General features: G+C 35.7%; 3 protein-coding genes across 3 annotated transcripts in view; 1 reads left to right on the forward strand and 2 right to left on the reverse strand.

The window, feature by feature from the left end:
* Positions 1 to 3,082, reverse strand: part of LOC111448455 (transcriptional elongation regulator MINIYO) — an 8,550-nt gene extending 5,468 nt beyond the window's left edge. The window contains exons 1-5 of the mRNA XM_023088075.1: positions 2,799 to 3,082; positions 1,351 to 2,422; positions 864 to 976; positions 485 to 663; positions 106 to 211 (exon numbers count right to left, since the gene is read on the reverse strand). Of these exons, the coding sequence (XP_022943843.1) occupies positions 106 to 211; positions 485 to 663; positions 864 to 976; positions 1,351 to 2,422; positions 2,799 to 3,032 (1,704 nt within the window). The 5' untranslated portion in view covers positions 3,033 to 3,082. The remainder of the gene's footprint in view (positions 1 to 105; positions 212 to 484; positions 664 to 863; positions 977 to 1,350; positions 2,423 to 2,798) is intronic.
* A 579-nt stretch (positions 3,083 to 3,661) lies between these two features.
* LOC111449058 (F-box protein SKIP23-like) lies at positions 3,662 to 8,111 on the forward strand. The gene is made up of 3 exons (XM_023088901.1): positions 3,662 to 3,897; positions 4,541 to 5,843; positions 7,697 to 8,111. The coding sequence occupies exons 2-3, from the start codon at positions 4,671 to 4,673 to the stop codon at positions 7,724 to 7,726; spliced, it is 1,203 nt and encodes a 400-aa protein (XP_022944669.1). The 5' UTR covers positions 3,662 to 3,897; positions 4,541 to 4,670; the 3' UTR covers positions 7,727 to 8,111.
* A 979-nt stretch (positions 8,112 to 9,090) lies between these two features.
* Positions 9,091 to 11,596, reverse strand: LOC111448796 (rop guanine nucleotide exchange factor 1-like). The gene is made up of 5 exons (XM_023088548.1): positions 11,332 to 11,596; positions 10,943 to 11,059; positions 10,311 to 10,840; positions 9,765 to 10,118; positions 9,091 to 9,678 (listed from the first exon to the last, which is right to left on the reverse strand). Exons 1-5 carry the CDS (start codon positions 11,594 to 11,596, stop codon positions 9,238 to 9,240), a joined length of 1,707 nt encoding a protein of 568 aa, XP_022944316.1. The 3' UTR covers positions 9,091 to 9,237.
* Between the last annotated feature and the right edge of the window lie 4,919 nt (positions 11,597 to 16,515).

Consider the following 16,515-nt stretch of genomic DNA (forward strand, 5'->3'; position numbering starts at 1 on the left):
TTACAAAAAAAAAAAAAAAAAAAAAAAAAAAAAAAAAAAAAGACTCCGGCTAAGAATTAAAATAGGACAAGAATTTGGCAAAGCTGTATGTTATAGTGATCCTACCTCTAGGGTATCAAAGAAGGTCTCGTTCAAATTACAGCTCAATACACACTGAATAACTTCAGCACAAGCTAGAATGACAGAGTTATGATTATCATCCAGGCACATCCTATACATTGACAAAAATATGAAGTGACTAGGGATACTGAAAATCATAAAACTGTCAAGAGATGGTTAAGAAAAAGAATAAAAAGCATCGAGGATAAGATGGTTTAACCACATCCTAGAGAGACATAAACTTTAAATGACAAACCATGGGACAATTTTCACAAATTTGAAAGGATGACAGCAGCAACAGTCAGGTGTAGCATGAACCAAGCAATGAGTAGATCAAAGCGTGTAAAAATGAATGTCAATATTACAAGTATTCAGGGAGTCTTACCTCAGTGACAAAGCAAGCTCTGGTTCAGGGCCAAGAATATAAGTCCAAATTGCATTGTAATCAACAGAGCTACTATCTTTAACCATTGTGGACCCAACTTGTTTTAAGCGTGTGTTAAGCGATGCCTTGTCAAGCACATTTGAAATGACATGCAACCCAAGGACACGTTGACCTGGTATCTGACACCAACGAGAAGCTAGAGTGAAAATGACAGAAGGTTTAAGAGTTTAAAATAACAATCACGTAGAAGATTAGACATAAAAAATAAAAAAGGATTAACTTTGAAAGCAAAAGGAAAAATATGGGCCAAAAGTGGAAAAAAATTAACAGTATTTTATGGTGGAAAAAATTGTCACTACAATGAAGCAACTATACTGACCACACTCCTCGTCAGTGCCACAGCTTCTTTAATTGTGTAACCTGCAGCACTTGGATCCCCCTCGGTTCGAAGAAAATCTCGTGAAGCAACATTCTCAGTGCTGTACCCATGAACTGCCTCATCACCCGCACAAGGTCAAAAATAGAGAGTCATTATTGGAGAAAAAAATACATACCATGTAAACATAATCCATTCTTAAACGTTCTAGTGATGATTGAAAGCTTTGAAAATGAAAAAACAAGATTTCCCAATGACCTAAATAAAAAGAAAATGATGGGAATAATTTCTGGCTCTTATCATTCTCATGCAAGCTTGGAGATTGGAAATTGCAAACATACCATCATCGTGACATTGGAGGAAAATTGCATTTACAATTGATTGATTTGGCTCACATACTAGACAGCATCATATGAACAGATACTAAGAAAGAGGCAATACCCCCCCACACCACAAAGGAAAAAAGACCATAAAGTACTAAAAGTCTCACCATTCTCTGACTGCTGAAAAGAATAGCTTTCAACTATATTCCCTTCCAAGGAAAACCTCAACGACCTTACCGCTTCAACCCTTTCATTCCATGCATTCCATGCACTACTACCTGAGTCAAATTTCTGCACTGCAACATTTTGAAGCCCACTGTTTCTATATTTTAGTGCTGTCGTTCCAGAGGTTACACCATTCTCTATGTTGGGAGAACCATTTCTATCATGTGTGCTCTCTTTTTGTAGATTACCCAACTCATAATCGTTGCTCGCATCTGGCTTTGATGACCCCTTCTTCAATTTTCCCTCACCCCTCATTTTCAGGGTTTTCCATAGTGCTGGTCTCATCTTCTCCATTATCTCAGCCTGTGCTTCAGCAATCTCTTCTTGTGACATTCTTTGTATTCGTGCACAATTCTCAGCATCAATCTGACTCTCCAGTGTCGAGAATGCATCTTCTCCCTTAATATTGGACTCAAAACAAGGAACCATTTCTGAATTCAAATGATGGAGCCTCGTAGCCATGTCCTGAAATGAAGTACCATCAAGTGGAACTCCCTCCTTAACTTCACTCTCTGAAATATGTCCCCATTGATCATAATCATCTTGAAGATTCTCTGGAATGTGTTGCTTATCCAACCCTTTCAATTCCACGTTATTCATTGACCTCGCAAACTCTAAACCAGCTGCGTTTGTCTTGTTTCCAGTGGGCTTATTTACAAAGTCGGACGAACTATGTTCAATATTCATAAGAGAAGGTGCAAGCACACCAGCTGATAAGGGCTCACATGACATATTATCCATAGTGCTATTTGCTTCCCCGGCACGAATTAGGTGTTCAGTTTTTGCTAAGCTTGCAACTTTATTTTCCTCTCCGCTTGCTGCAATATGGTTGTGACCTGGAACAGCCTCTCTCCACCTGCCAAAGTCTAAGCTACTTTTCTTTTTCCTTTGTATTGGATTAGCAAAATTCGCTATAGATTCAATCTCCATCAATCTTTCATCTTCTTCCTCGTCCCCCCGCCGGTCATCTCTGATGTTATTCCCACCCATTTTACTAGTAACTGATTCCCAATGCTGAAAAAACAGATTGGATTATTAATAACATTCGGACTCCAAAATCCGTTAATATGAGGAAAATATAGTGCGGGCCAGTGACTTATGTTCTTTAAATTAATCTATTTGCTCCTGGAGAAACGCTACTAAAAAAAAAACAAAAACAAAATTCAAACATTCTGTTAATTTTGATGTCTACTGAGCCACTCTCATTTCCTTTCTTCAGATCATATTGCACAACATTGAAGTTTAGAATTTTTTAAAAAAACCTACATCAGTAGACTCTCCTTCCGACTACCTTAAAATCAAGTTAAACTAATTGAAAAAAGAAAAATCTAGTTAAGCATAGAAATGGCCTGCACTACAAATAGATGAAACAGCCAAAGTGAAATCTCACCGGACCATGAGACCGATGCCGAGCGACCGGAAACGGCAAAACGGAAGGTCTGGGAGGGGCAACCGAGGCAAATGGCTTGCTTTGCTCAGCGTCTGAGATACCTTTTTCAACTATTCCACCGACTAATCGCGAGGCATCGTGCTCACTTAGCTGAAGAGCGTTGGTCCCAAATACCTTCCCGCGGGCCGAGCTTTTGGGTTGGCTTCTTCTACTGCTCTGTGCCTTCTTCTCCATGGGGAAGAATAGGTCTGCAAATTCAGAAATTATGACTGAAAGAGCAAACCCGATTTTCTTATATTATGAAAATATTTACCCTCGAAAAAAATACGATAAATTATTTTAAATTATCAACAAATGCGGTGTTAGTTTTAATTATATAGATAACTTTTTAAATATTTCATTTTAGTCCTTTAGGATTGAAGATTTTCTTAAAACAACCCTTAAAGAATTTTATTATTGCTAACTTTTACCCCAAAATTACCTAAAAAAAATTTGTGTTTGATTTTTTTTAAAAAAAATTTAAGGTTGGTTTGAAAATAGTTCAAATTTGAAGGACTTAAATGAAACATTTCAAAATTTAACAAAAAGTTACGAGATTGTTTTATAAATAGTTCAAACTTCGAGGATCAATATGAAAATTTTCGAACCTAATTTCACCATAAAGAAAAATAGCTGAGGAATAAATAGGCTACTATATTTTCTAGGCATAAGCTATCTTTGCTACGAAGATAGGAACGTTTACTACTTGTTCAATCTCGAAAAAGACACGAGGAAGCTTGTATTTTAGGTAACCGAGTTAGAGTTATAAACAATTATTGAATATGAACGGAGATGAAATATTCTAATATTATAGTAGCACGATATAATTCTAATTCATTTTCAAACACATTAGAATATTTTAACTTGGTATAATGTTTATCAAAGTTTAGAGAACAATCATTGCCCGCTCCCTTGTGTTCGAGGGAGCTGGTGCAACAAGAGGGGAAAGGCTCGAACCTACCTATCCCATAGGACCTCAAAAAAGAAGAAAAATTGTTGATCGGTTTGTAAAAAGGCAGAAGCTACGAAGAGAGTATTCTCATGCTTTGACATTCAGTAAGTAAAGCAACCAGCACAATATCTATCACTCAAAAGTGTGAATGTATCTGAAAATATTATTACTCAAGTAAACAATACACGGTGAAGAATGAGAAATAAAATTAGAATTTAAAGTTCAATCTTGATTGATATTCACTGGGTTTAAATAGGATATCAGTTAAAAGAAATATCGAGAATAAAATAAAATATATTACTAATAAAATCTTTAAAAATATTAGCGGATTAAAAATATCTAAAAATATTAACTAATTAATATATTTCATAACCTCCAAATATTAACGAATATTTAACTAATTCAAACTTATTTCAAACTAATAATAAGTTTTACTGATTTAAATTAAATTCTACGATTTTCATTTTTTTTAATTGTAATTTTTTTTTTAATAAAAGTATTCAATTGTTAATTTTTTTATACATAAGTTAAGGATATATTTAATTTAATTTGAGGAAAAAAAAATTAATTTTATTGGAATTGGTGGATAAATTAATTTTTTAAATATTGAGTAAATTAGTGAAAAGATTGAATAGATAAAAATAATATACTTATCTATTTTTTATACTTAAATGAAAAATAAAAGATTGAGGTGAAAATTAATGAATAAATTTATTAATTTTTTCCATAAATAAATAAATAACCGGTGAAGCGCCAAGAATCCGGAACTGCGGTGGCCAAAAATCTATAAAAGGGGGATTCATCACCATCACTCAGGAGTTCTTCTTTTTCTTCAATCGGTAGTTCTCATTTCTTTAAGTTCCAGATTAATCGAATCATCCATGGCTGAATGGGCTCATCTCCCCAGGGATCTCCTCTGCCTCATTGCACAACGTTTCGAAACTCCTTTCGACACGATGCGTTTTCGATCGGTGTGTTCCTCGTGGAGATCCGTCGTCAATCCCAAACGCCATAGATCACCGGGTCGATTCCCATTTCTTCCAAATCACGGCATATCCGACACCACATGGGGTTTCTATCTCACCAAGCGCTCCGTTTTTCGTGTTGAGTCTCCCATGGAACCCTCAATAGGGGACACAGACGGCTGGTTGATCAAGGTCGAAGAAGATACGCGCGGAATGATTAAGATATCAAATCCGATGTCAAAATCTTACTTCAAGCCATTGCCGAAAGATTTCCCCAAGGTACTGAACTTGTTGAATTTTTCGGTTAATGAGCTTTGTCAGGAATATGTGCTGCACTACCTTAATTTTTGGCCTGTGAGTAATCGCCCCGGCGATGCCGGCGACTTGTATAGGGAGAAAGTCGCTTACAAGTGTTTGAATTACGATGGAAGTGAATTTATTTTGGTTACTATTCATGTTTCTGGAAGATTGGCTATGTTTAAGTCGGGGGATGGGCGGTGGAGTACGGTTCCGCACACTGCGTTGCCTTATGATGATGTGACATTGTTTAAGGGGGATTTTTATGCGGTTGATAATTCTGGGGCCACCTTCCTTGTGGAATCTCAAGATAAGGTCACTTTGGTTGCTGAAGCTGTATTTGGTGGCGACAAGAAGATTTTGTTGGAATCCAATGGTGAACTGTTGTTGGTGGATATGTATTTAACCGTAGACTCTGAAGAGAACTTTGGTTTGGATGGTGAACTTCCTGAAGGTATTCTACAAGAAAAAACAGTTGGGTTTAAGGTGTTCAAACTGCGCAAGGATGGAATTAAGAAGTGGACTGTTGTCCGTGACTTGGGCAACACAATGCTGTTCTTGGGCGAAAATTGCTCTTTTTCTGCATTGGCTTCAGGTTTATATGGTGTTAAAGGAAATTGCATATTCTTTACCGACGGTTTCCTCTGCTGCAGTGGGGACGAAGATGATGTGTTTAAGGGCAGCGACATTGCTATATTTTTCTTGGAGGATGGAAGCATATTACCTTTATGTGATTGTTCTGAGTATTCAAACTTGTTCTGGCCACCCCCACATTGGATCATATCATCAGGAGTAAGTAGTATTTATATTTAGTTTATTTTAGTGAACTTTTTTTCCACTTTCCTGCTGAAACATTGCATCATGCGTAATGGTTTATGGTGAGTGATTAAGCTGGTAGCTTTGCTTTGAAGGTTGTCTCAATATATTGAACCTGATGATCGTTCAATTGATTTCCATTTAAAATTTTTAAATATGTTGATGTTCGGTGAACTTTTGTATGAGTGACAATGTGAGATCCCACATCGGTTGGAGAGGGGAACGAAGCTTTCCTTATAAGGGTGTGGAAACCTCTCCCTAGTAGATGAGTTTTAAAACCTTGAGAGGAAGCCCCTGAAGGAAAAGTCCAAAGAGGATAATATTTGTTAGCGACGGGCTTGGGCAATTATATAATACAAATTGGTCGATGAAAAAAACTAGAAAGGAGAGGAGGCGAAAGATAAAAAATCTCCCTCTACCATGAAAAGGAGATGATAAAAATGCCCCTCAATTGAAATGGATATCAAAAGAAGACATATTTCAAAATTCTATATTTGAATTACACCATCTATAGGCCCTTCATTTGGTAGAGAAAGGGTTTGGTTGGGAGATGCTCCCATTCTCTTTCCACTAAGTTCAGCTTTCTCTGTGTCTTGGATCAAGACGGGGTATTCCTTATGCTAATCTCTGTAAGATAGTCAAAGTCGTTTGCTGGACACTTTTCATTGTTGGAGTTAGTACGAATGACAAGATTAAACAAAAGAATCCTATCTGCTCTCTCCTACTTAATTGTTGTGGTCTATGCACGAGTTCTTCTAAATTTGTTGGCACTTGTTCATTGATGGACAGCTTGTGAAGAAATATTGGTGAAATCTCCTCAACATCTTTGGTGACCCTAAACACTAGATTCAAGATATGCTCTCTCTTTGTAGGTGTCCTTCTCAAAAGAAACCTAATATGCTTTGTCCTAATGTTGTTGGAGTTTCTTTGGGAACATTTGGTCTGAAAGAAATGGAGTTCTGTACTTATTCCCCCTCTTCGATTTCTCAAAATCGGAGCGTTTTTTCTTGTAGCTCATTTGGAGATGTTTGTGTATTTCATTTTCTAATGAACTGTAGGTATTCCATCAAAAAAGGAAAAAGAAAACAAGCACACCGTTGTTTGATTTCAATCTTCTGTTTCTTTCCGATCAAACACTCCTCAAGGCTACACAACGAGAGTTCCTCCACAACAGCTGCAATAAAGATCCCCTCATCCTGGTTAACTTAGCTTTCTTTCGTATCTACAAATTTCTAGACTCGCAGCCATTTAAGGGTACACTCTTCCGGCCGTATGTTCCTTCTGAAATCTAAACCTATCCCTTTTTCCTACCTTGCGCTCAAAAGTTTCATCAGAACTCCCGTTCCTTTTAGTCAACAGAAGGAAAGATAGCCTTTCTTTTAGTTCGTGCTCGCCTCAAGGTCCAAACTCGGAGACATCAAGAGCTTTCCTCATGAATCCTAGGTATTACTCAAAGAGCTTTCCATCTTCTAACACTACGTCTTCAATGCCACCCACATTTAAATGACGATAGAGTTCTTTCTGAAGTAAAATCTCTAGTTTATTTCTTCAAACGATCAGGTGGCTGTCTAGAACCTTTTCTCAGAGAAAAAAGTTTCCTTTCATGAACTTTTCTTAAAGATAATTACTGGAATTGATTTTTTGAAATAACAAAGTAACGCTTCGTCTTCGTCCTATTTGTAATGTGTTGTGAAAGCTAGCAATAGTAGCCTACAAGAGTCCCATGAAGGGATGGTTTTATGCTGCAATGATCATATCTTATACTTTGCCTATTGCCCCAGTTCCTACATAAATTTGATCTGAAATGGTAGTATGGTGGAATTCCTTAGGTGCATGATGGTCACTTGGCAGCCGTGTGAAGTAGGAGAACACATTTTCCTCTACCATTTGTTAAGCTGAGCTCCACTCACCCTGCTGGGGCTATTCAATTCCATCTTTCAGCTGAAGGTAATCTGTTAATAAATAAAGTATTTACTTCATTAATTTGAATATAGTTGCTTTGAAGTGTCTAGCTGTTGCTCTTGCTAACCTTCCATGGATGTGATGTGGGTAGAGGATCTTGATGATGGGCTTGTAAATTCCCCTTTATTGTACTGGACATGAAGCTTTAATTGATATCAGTTGCTTTAGCTTATCGTTTCTTCTTTTTCTTTTTGACTAAGGCTTATGGCCTCATGGGGTACTTGGAATTGATTGAGCCTTTCTCTATCTAATAAAAACTTTGGTGGAGATGGTTTTCATTTACAGCAGTCTGCATCTTTCTATGCAAAGATTACTAAATGAAAATTCAATCATTATTGAATTGCATGTATGAGTTCAGATATTCGATCACTGTCTTAATTATGCTCGGATTAACCATTGTTATTGAACTATATTCATTGATACAGTCTCGCTAATAGTTTGAGGTACATAATTAATCATGCATGTCAAATGGATTACACACATCTCGCCAAATAATTTTAAATTGTATAGCTTGTTGATAACATATTTTGTTAATTGTATAGTAAATTTGTAAAGACATGACTAAATGATAATCTTCTATTGTTTTCATCTTTTTTAAGTAAACATTTGAACTTACCAACACTACTTTTACCTATAAGTTTTTATGTTTAATCTCTTCACGCTCACGTATTTTGGTGTTTATCAATGGTCGTATGCGATTGGTTTACATACTAATGAGGATTTTTATACGAGAGCTCTTTTTCTATTATTTCTTTTTGTTACATCTGTAATAGTGGGTTGGAAACTAAATGATTCGTGGTTTAAAAATACCGAATCTCATCTCAATCATCCTTTGTCAAGACTATTTGGAGTAGGTTACTTAAAATTCTAGAAAATCGAATGACTAGGAAAACGATGTCAAGACTATTTGGAGTAGGTTACTTAAAATTCTAGAAAATCGAATGACTAGGAAAACGAGAGAGGTATGAATGGATTCCATGGTTGGCTATAAAATATTGATACTCCTAATGAAAAAAAAGGCTTCCAAATCAAAAGTCCAACACAACGGACTATAAAAAATAGGAAAGTGGGGAAGAAGCAGCCATGATTTTTATGGGGAACTCCAAAAGGCTTCACAAGAGAACAATTATTGATATCATCTTTGCTTCAAAAGGCAGCAATCCTATTACTTTATAGAGTGAAGAAACAGGACTTTCTCATCCCAAAAATATTCCCTGATTACACTGCCAATCGCCCTGTGCTGTTCCTAAGGCAAAGGCTAAGTCAAAAGGCATAGGCTAAGCAGTCGTCATTGCATATAATTACAAAACAATATTATTATACGAAATGCATCCCAAAATCATCCCTTCTTCTACATTTCTACTTGCTAAGTAAGTAATATAATACAGTAGGAATGTTGTCAACAATATCAATCTCTCTCTGGAGTCACCCCAGAGATTCTTCTACCACTAAGATTCCCAGCATATGACCAAATCTTCTCCTTATCACCTTCCCTCTCCCTCTCTGGTCTTAGTTTTACTACTCCTGCTTCTTTCATGTTGCTTCTTTTTACAGTTGGGGATGGGGATAGCCTTCCTGGACTTCCACCAATTGGTGTGGAGGAACAGAATGTTGGTGTTGCAAATGGGGAAGCAAATGGACTGTGATGGATCGAGAACGGGCTCGGAGACATTCGTTTCTGGATTGGAAGACCACCTAATCCTCTGTTGAAGACCGAGTTCGACTCTGGTTCGATACATTGCTTGATTGCATCGTCTACGTATAGGACATCGTCAATCCGTGCCATGATGTTGAATGCTAAACTCTCCATTACCCTTGAATAGCTCTCGAGAATTGACTGCCCCACGTCCTGCAGGAAGGTTTTTAGCATTAGAATCGATTCGGTCGATCGAACGTATTTCTCACAATTACACAAAGGATGGAAAGAATTGTTACTTTGTTATATTGGATCTTGGCCATGTCTAATGCTGTCTGTGGTAATCCTGGAAATCTTAGTCTTAGGCTTTCGAGAAGGATCTCTGCTCTCCTGGCCAAATTGTTGCTCTTCCCAGTGTCTGCAACCATGCCCTTGACCTTGCCACTCCAAGTCGGTCGTCTTCCCTTGCTCCGGTGACTGCTTCTTTTATGGTCTTTTTGCCTCCAACTATGAACCGAAGCCTCGATCCTGTTTGCTATTTCCAGGGTGTGATGCTCTGATGAAAGGTCTAAGCAATCAAGGAGGCATTTGGGCGAGAAGTCGTCAGCGGTTATCGAGCGATAAATGATATCTCCCAAGCAAGCTTTTCCACTCTGCTCCAACACATGTATAGAAAAAGAAAACAAAACTAATCATCATTCATCTGTTCTTTAATCTGATGAACACTGAACTGATGAACACTGAATTCCAAACATATCAAGATCAAACGTAATCACAATAGGCATCAAATTGTGATCAAAATCAAAGAACTTTCAGGAGCAGATGAATCAAAGAAGAAGCTATACCTTGGGCAAGGTTTCCATATAAGCTGTAGGAACTTCCATTTCTGCAAGAACATTACTATTGATAGCCATGGCTGCTTTGAGTATTTGATGAGTACAATCCCTGCATTGCTGCAGCCTCTTTCTGGCATCATCAGACAAACCATCTGCTGGAACTTTTGGGCATGGAAGCCACCACTTATCCTCTTGTCTGATCGAAGGCCTCCCACCGGGCAGGAACTCGTTACATTCGTTCAAGTCACCCAAAACTATCCCTCGATCAACATACCAAAATTCTGTATGACAAAACCCACCAAGAATACCAAGAAGCAACGCGTCGAGCTTCTTTAACGCAGGGAGGTTCATATGCAAATCCGAGCGCGGTTTCGACATCATTACTTCATAAGTACCTCCACCAGGGAAAGGTTGAACAGTAGGAACAAGCTCAACAATGGAATCACAAACACATAGAAGCCATTCCATTTCTCTATGCCACATTGCCTGTTTTTGTGGTGCCAATGGCTCCAATCTCCATAACTCACCAAATATACTAGCTGAAATTTCATAATGGTATCAGAAATGTTCATAAGCTTCACGCTATCAGAATAAACACATAGCTACAATGACTTAAAAATGGGTTCAAATGAAAGATCTACCAGAGAGATTAGTGATGGCATTTGAGATAGCAAGGGCAGTACAAACCCCTTTCCCTCCCCCTGACATGTCTTCACCAAGAAGGAGTTTGGCAAATCTCTCCTTCATCATCTCAACTTCTGCATAAAACAAAACAAGAGATATGATAATATGAACATGTTGTACTTGCTTCAATGTCAGGAAACCCCAATTGAGTTTCGATCTCAACCGTACATTCCCTGATCTATTGATGCAGCTACATGAATCAAAGAAAAGGATGAAAGAAAGGGGAAAAGACCCCCTTAATCGTTCACTCAATTTCCTCAGAAATGATGAAACAGAGTGATTCTGATGAACAGTACCAACATTATCAAACCAGACAAAGAACAAACGACAAGAGACACAAAATTACCAGATAAATCAGTGTTCTGTCTCTTAGACTTCTCATCCCAGACAAAAACATTCTTCCCACCAAGAACAGGCAAGGAAACCGGCAGCGGAAAGCAGAAATTCCCAGAAATGGGATGTGGGGAGGAGGCCATTGAACTGGAAGCCCCTTCGCCATCAAACCTCCGACAAGAGAAGCTACTACAACTCTCCGATTCACTGACATCTGCACTCAAACTGTAGCTCCCACAGAGTTGGTCGGAAACATCATCGGAGGACACACTACCCATCTCCCAAAATCGGAAACAAGAACACTCAAGCACACATTCGTTGATGCATAACAGAGAGATAACGAAGGAATGGATGGCGTGGGTGATCTGAAATTGATACAAAACAAACAAACAAAAAAAAAAAAAGAACCCGCAGAAGAAGAAGAAGGGATAATTGATTGCTATATAGAAAGAGAAAATAAAAAAATAAAAAAATAAAACAAAAAACAAAAAAGATAATAAAGCTCCCGTCTCTGGTTCACTCCCACTGAAGACTCAACTCTCTCTCTCTCTCTATCTCTCTAAAAAAGTACTGCCTGTGATGATGACGACGATGGAGCGAAGTAAAAGCAAAAGCGACGCCGTTTGAAGCAGCTTTGTCTTTCCGTAACATGTCTTCACACCCGACACGACACGCCCACTTTTCTACTGGGCCCATTCTTCCAATTTCGGCCCAGCCCGTTTTGTTTTTTTATGCCAGCATGGATTATCGACGATGACGTGGACACGATCTTGCTGACTCGGCTAAATTACAACAAAGAAAATTGTTTTTTTTTTTTAACGTCTATAATGTCGAAAATAATTCTACGAAATGAAAGACAAAATTATTATATTTTCTTTTTTATAATTTAATTGAAAATTGTGGCGAGGAAGAATAATTTGTGTGGTGAAAGTGGGCCTGGAGAAGCTGGACCGTTGATTTCGGGTTTGGGGATTTGTATGGGTGGGAGGAATAGGAAGCGTTCGTTCTCATAGTAAGAGATGTGAGCTCGTATATCGAAGCGTTGATTGAACTTTGATGTGTGAATTATTTATGATTTTTTTGGTTCTAATGGTATACATATTGTTTGATAATATATATATACATATATAGTTTTTATTTATGCTGTAATAAAGGCTCAATTAAAATATATATATATATATATTCAATAATACCTTAAAATTTCATAAATTCTCTTACCGTTTTGGATGTAAACCGATAATACTAATATCTTTGAACTTTTAAAATTGTTTAAAAATATAATTTTAATAACACGTTTAAAAAATACTCATAAAATTTTAAAATTAATATTAAAAATTTTAGAGATAATCTATGAGATGTTAGTAGATGGTTTTGGTCTGTATATTCATGATAATAATTTTTTTTAAATTTTTTTTATAAAAATAAAAGGGTGTTAATGTTACTTTTGAAATTTAATGAGTATTTTTAAATATAATACTAACAACAAGAGTATTAATAAAAAAAATTGAAGTGTATTAATAAAAAAATTTATATGTAAATCGAGATTTGTGTATATATGTATTTTAATTCGATAATATGTCGGGTAGATATTAGTGCTAAGAAAAGTGGTCGCCCACTTGGCTCTCTCCGATGAGTCGTGTTTTCTGTTGTTAACATCTTCTCTACAGTGTCATGCATAGAACGGTAAAACTTGTCTTAAGCACATGGACAAGACTCCACCTATGTTCGGGTCGACAATACAGATAAAAGTTTTTACTAAAGTAGCAAAGAGTGTTGGGGCACAACGCTACATCTAAGTGAGTTGTCTTGCAACCGCAGGTCTCTTCTCCTCAACTCGCAACAATTTCGACATCTATGTCAACTGACGTTAAATTTTAAATTATAAATGTTAAATTTTATGATTTTTGTCCCATAAATTTTTAATTTTATATTTAATAAATTTATGAAAATTTTAAAATTTTAAAAATTAACTAAAAAGGCCGTAATAAATTTCCCGCTTGTTGTGAATTCAATACGCGATTTATTGTAAACGGCACTTTCCATTCCAGATCACTAAGCCAATTAATCGGCAATCAAAGCAATTATGACCGTTGATATTTCGCCGATCCCCGTTCAACCTCAGCCGCATCGCCGTTGCCGGAGAAAACGCTCCTCAACGGGAATACTTCAATGTGCGCACGAGTTCCAGCATGTAATGTAGGCTCCAAGATTGATTAAAAATGCCAATCAGCCACGTGTCGAAAGCCAGCGTCATCACCCAAATCGGACGGCTGAAAATGAGTAGTTTCCATTCATGTACATTGTATATAACGTAGACGATGCCGCACTGAATCCATGAAAAATATGCCGCTGTGGTCCCGAACCATAGCGATCACAAGTATATGATTGGTCGAGAGTATATTAATAAAATTATCTTCTAAATTAATAAAAATATCATTTAATTTCACGCTAGTTTAAAAAATATCCATAAACTTTTTTGAAGTTATATAATATCTTTTAAATTTAAAAAAATAGTAAAATACAAAAATACCCCTATATTAGTTTTAAATGAAAGTTAAAAAATATTCTTACTTTTAAAAAGTGTTAAAAATATATTTTTGGGTTTTCCAAATTTTCATTAATATCGGGTTTAAAAACTTCAAATTTTTTAATTAAAAAATACATTTACTATTAATATCACATCTAAAAAATACGCGCAAACTTTTTTCTAGTAACATCAAAACGTTTGTAGATAATTTACGAGATGTCGATAAATATTTTTTGTCTATATATTGCTGTATACCGTTATCAAATTTTATTTATTATATATTTTTTAATGTAACAAACGTAGAGTAAGTGATTTGAACTTTTCAAATTTCAAGAAAATAAGTACGTGTCAATTATTGCTATTATTAAATTATGCTCGTGTTCGATTATTATTTATTGAAGTTGAAGCCTACATTTTATCCTTAAATGGCACCCATAGCCAAATAATAAATAGAAGTAATGTTTGTATCACACCACACGTAAAAAGCTTCCTACACCATACATAATACTCGTAGGGTAATATCCTTGCCACTATGTGACCACCTCGCTAAGGACTATACCCATTATTCAATATTGCTACTTGCTAGAGGCTCGATTAGTAACGTCATCTCCCTCAAATTGACCTTTCCGTGCATTACTAATCAACTAGTTTATGTGCGAAAGGATGAATTATTATCGATAACATCGGCTCCATTTTTAGGTGTAGTCAACGAGCTCTGTGGTTATCATTAGAGTCATAAAAATTTTAGATCATGAACACAATTGGTAAAAAATTAATCGTAATAACTCGAAATAGGAAATTTTAGGGCGGCATGGTATCACAGTTCACCGTTTTAGCAACAAGATAATAATGGTGAGACACTTGTTCTAATATGACGAATAAGTCACTGTACGAAAATCGAACTTTGCATACGATTTCGATGTACTTTTTACCCTAGACAAACATGACCATAACCAGCGACGTCCACGAGGTGGGGCAAGGACGTGGAAGTTGGTTTCCCTATTCTCGCCACCTATTTCATTCTCCGTCCTTCCAAAATTCTTCATTTATTTTTGTCGGGATTGAGTATTCCATGAGTATTTTTCTCAATTTATTATTATTTTAAAAATAATTATTTTAACGATTTCATTTTTCAATATAATATTTATTAAAATTATTGTAAAAAAATCTTAATATATTTGATAAGCAAACGTTCTACCGAACATAATTTTTTAAAATTCAAATTTTAATGTTATAACATAATTTTTAACAATTAATTTTTATTTTTAAATTTAAATATTACGATTAGAGGTTCAAAATCAACTAATTTAATGTTCTTAATATATATAATATAATACAATATCTATTGCATTTATATTAAACGAAGCGAGTATTTGGACACGACTCGAAAAATTCCCTTACCAATGTAGAGTGAGTTTCGGTAAGATTCCAAGTAAAATGAACATCTCTGCCGAGAATAGTTTGATTCATGAGATTAGATCAGAGCCGTCGATATCTGGTTCCTCCAACGTGGTGGGCCCCATTTTCATTCATTGCTCGTGCTCTCCATCTCATGTCTTACCAATTGTTGAATAATTATTTATTTAATTATTTCGAGTAATTAAATGTTTATGATATTTTCACACGCAATTCTCTCTTTACAAGCTTCAACGTTGCATTCACTGCAATAATATGCAATAATTCCCATGCATAAAAATAATATAAGATTATCAACTCCCCTTCATATATATATATATATATATATTTCTTAAATTATTTTAATCGATTAAACACACAATTTAAATTTTGTTAATTCAACAGCACGTGAGGAATAAAAATTCAAATATGCAATACTCGATTAAGGGAGGATTATATAAATGAATCGATGTCATATAAACAATTTAAAAGTTACTATCTACACTAATACGGTGCACCTTCTGTTTTGGTGGATCAATCATAGGAATTTCAAGACAAAACATGTTGGAAAGACTCGTATTGGTCTACACGGATAATCTTCAAAATAATTAGAATCTTAATTAAGCAAAGTAAAAGAAGAAAGCACGTGCCCAAGAAAAAGGAAGCACATGTATGACATGCATTAAAGTAGTTGTATTAGTGAATAAGCAAAAGAAATAATTTAAATGACACATAAATAATTTACTGTCTATTATCTGTCAATTCAAACACAATAAATATCCAAAGTGTTACCATTCCATAAAATTTAATCAATCAATCAAGTTTCCATCGAAGAATTATGTTGGTAAAAAATATATATATATATATTTTTAAACCATTAATACATTTGTACAAAATTTGTTAGGATTACAATTTCCTTTTTAAACAGAAACTACCATTTAATATTTTAAAAAATAGATTAGAGAATAATATTAGTTATATTTTTTGTGACTATTTAATCAGCGAAACACCATGATTCCCACTTGAATAAACATTTTCCTTCTTGTGGACTATGGGGATACCAAAAGTTTGCTCGGGGTAAGAAATAAAAAGCTGACCCATGAAAGGTTTAGTTATTTCGAAATCAAAGTATGGAACCAACAAAGGTTCGTAAAACGAAATGAGTGTGCAGCTAAGACACAACCGTACTTATTTGTTCGTGATGAAGGAGATCTCGAGTGAGGTTTTTCACGAAGTTAGAAGGAAATTAATAAATAAAATCGGGGGGGGGGGGGG

This window comes from Cucurbita moschata, unplaced genomic scaffold (assembly GCF_002738365.1).
Source record: "Cucurbita moschata cultivar Rifu unplaced genomic scaffold, Cmos_1.0 Cmo_Scf00010, whole genome shotgun sequence".
Taxonomy (NCBI): domain Eukaryota; kingdom Viridiplantae; phylum Streptophyta; class Magnoliopsida; order Cucurbitales; family Cucurbitaceae; genus Cucurbita; species Cucurbita moschata.

Coding starts and splice junctions, on each gene's coding strand:
- LOC111449058 (XM_023088901.1), top strand. CDS start 4,671: ATGGCTGAATGGGCTCATCTCCCCAGGGATCTCCTCTGCCTCATTGCA. Junction 5,844..7,696: donor ATTGGATCATATCATCAGGA/GTAAGTAGTATT, acceptor GGAATTCCTTAG/GTGCATGATGGTCACTTGGC.
- LOC111448796 (XM_023088548.1), bottom strand. CDS start 11,596: ATGGGTAGTGTGTCCTCCGATGATGTTTCCGACCAACTCTGTGGGAGC. Junction 10,841..10,942: donor TGCCATCACTAATCTCTCTG/GTAGATCTTTCA, acceptor ATGAAATTTCAG/CTAGTATATTTGGTGAGTTA. Junction 10,119..10,310: donor ATATGGAAACCTTGCCCAAG/GTATAGCTTCTT, acceptor GTGTTGGAGCAG/AGTGGAAAAGCTTGCTTGGG.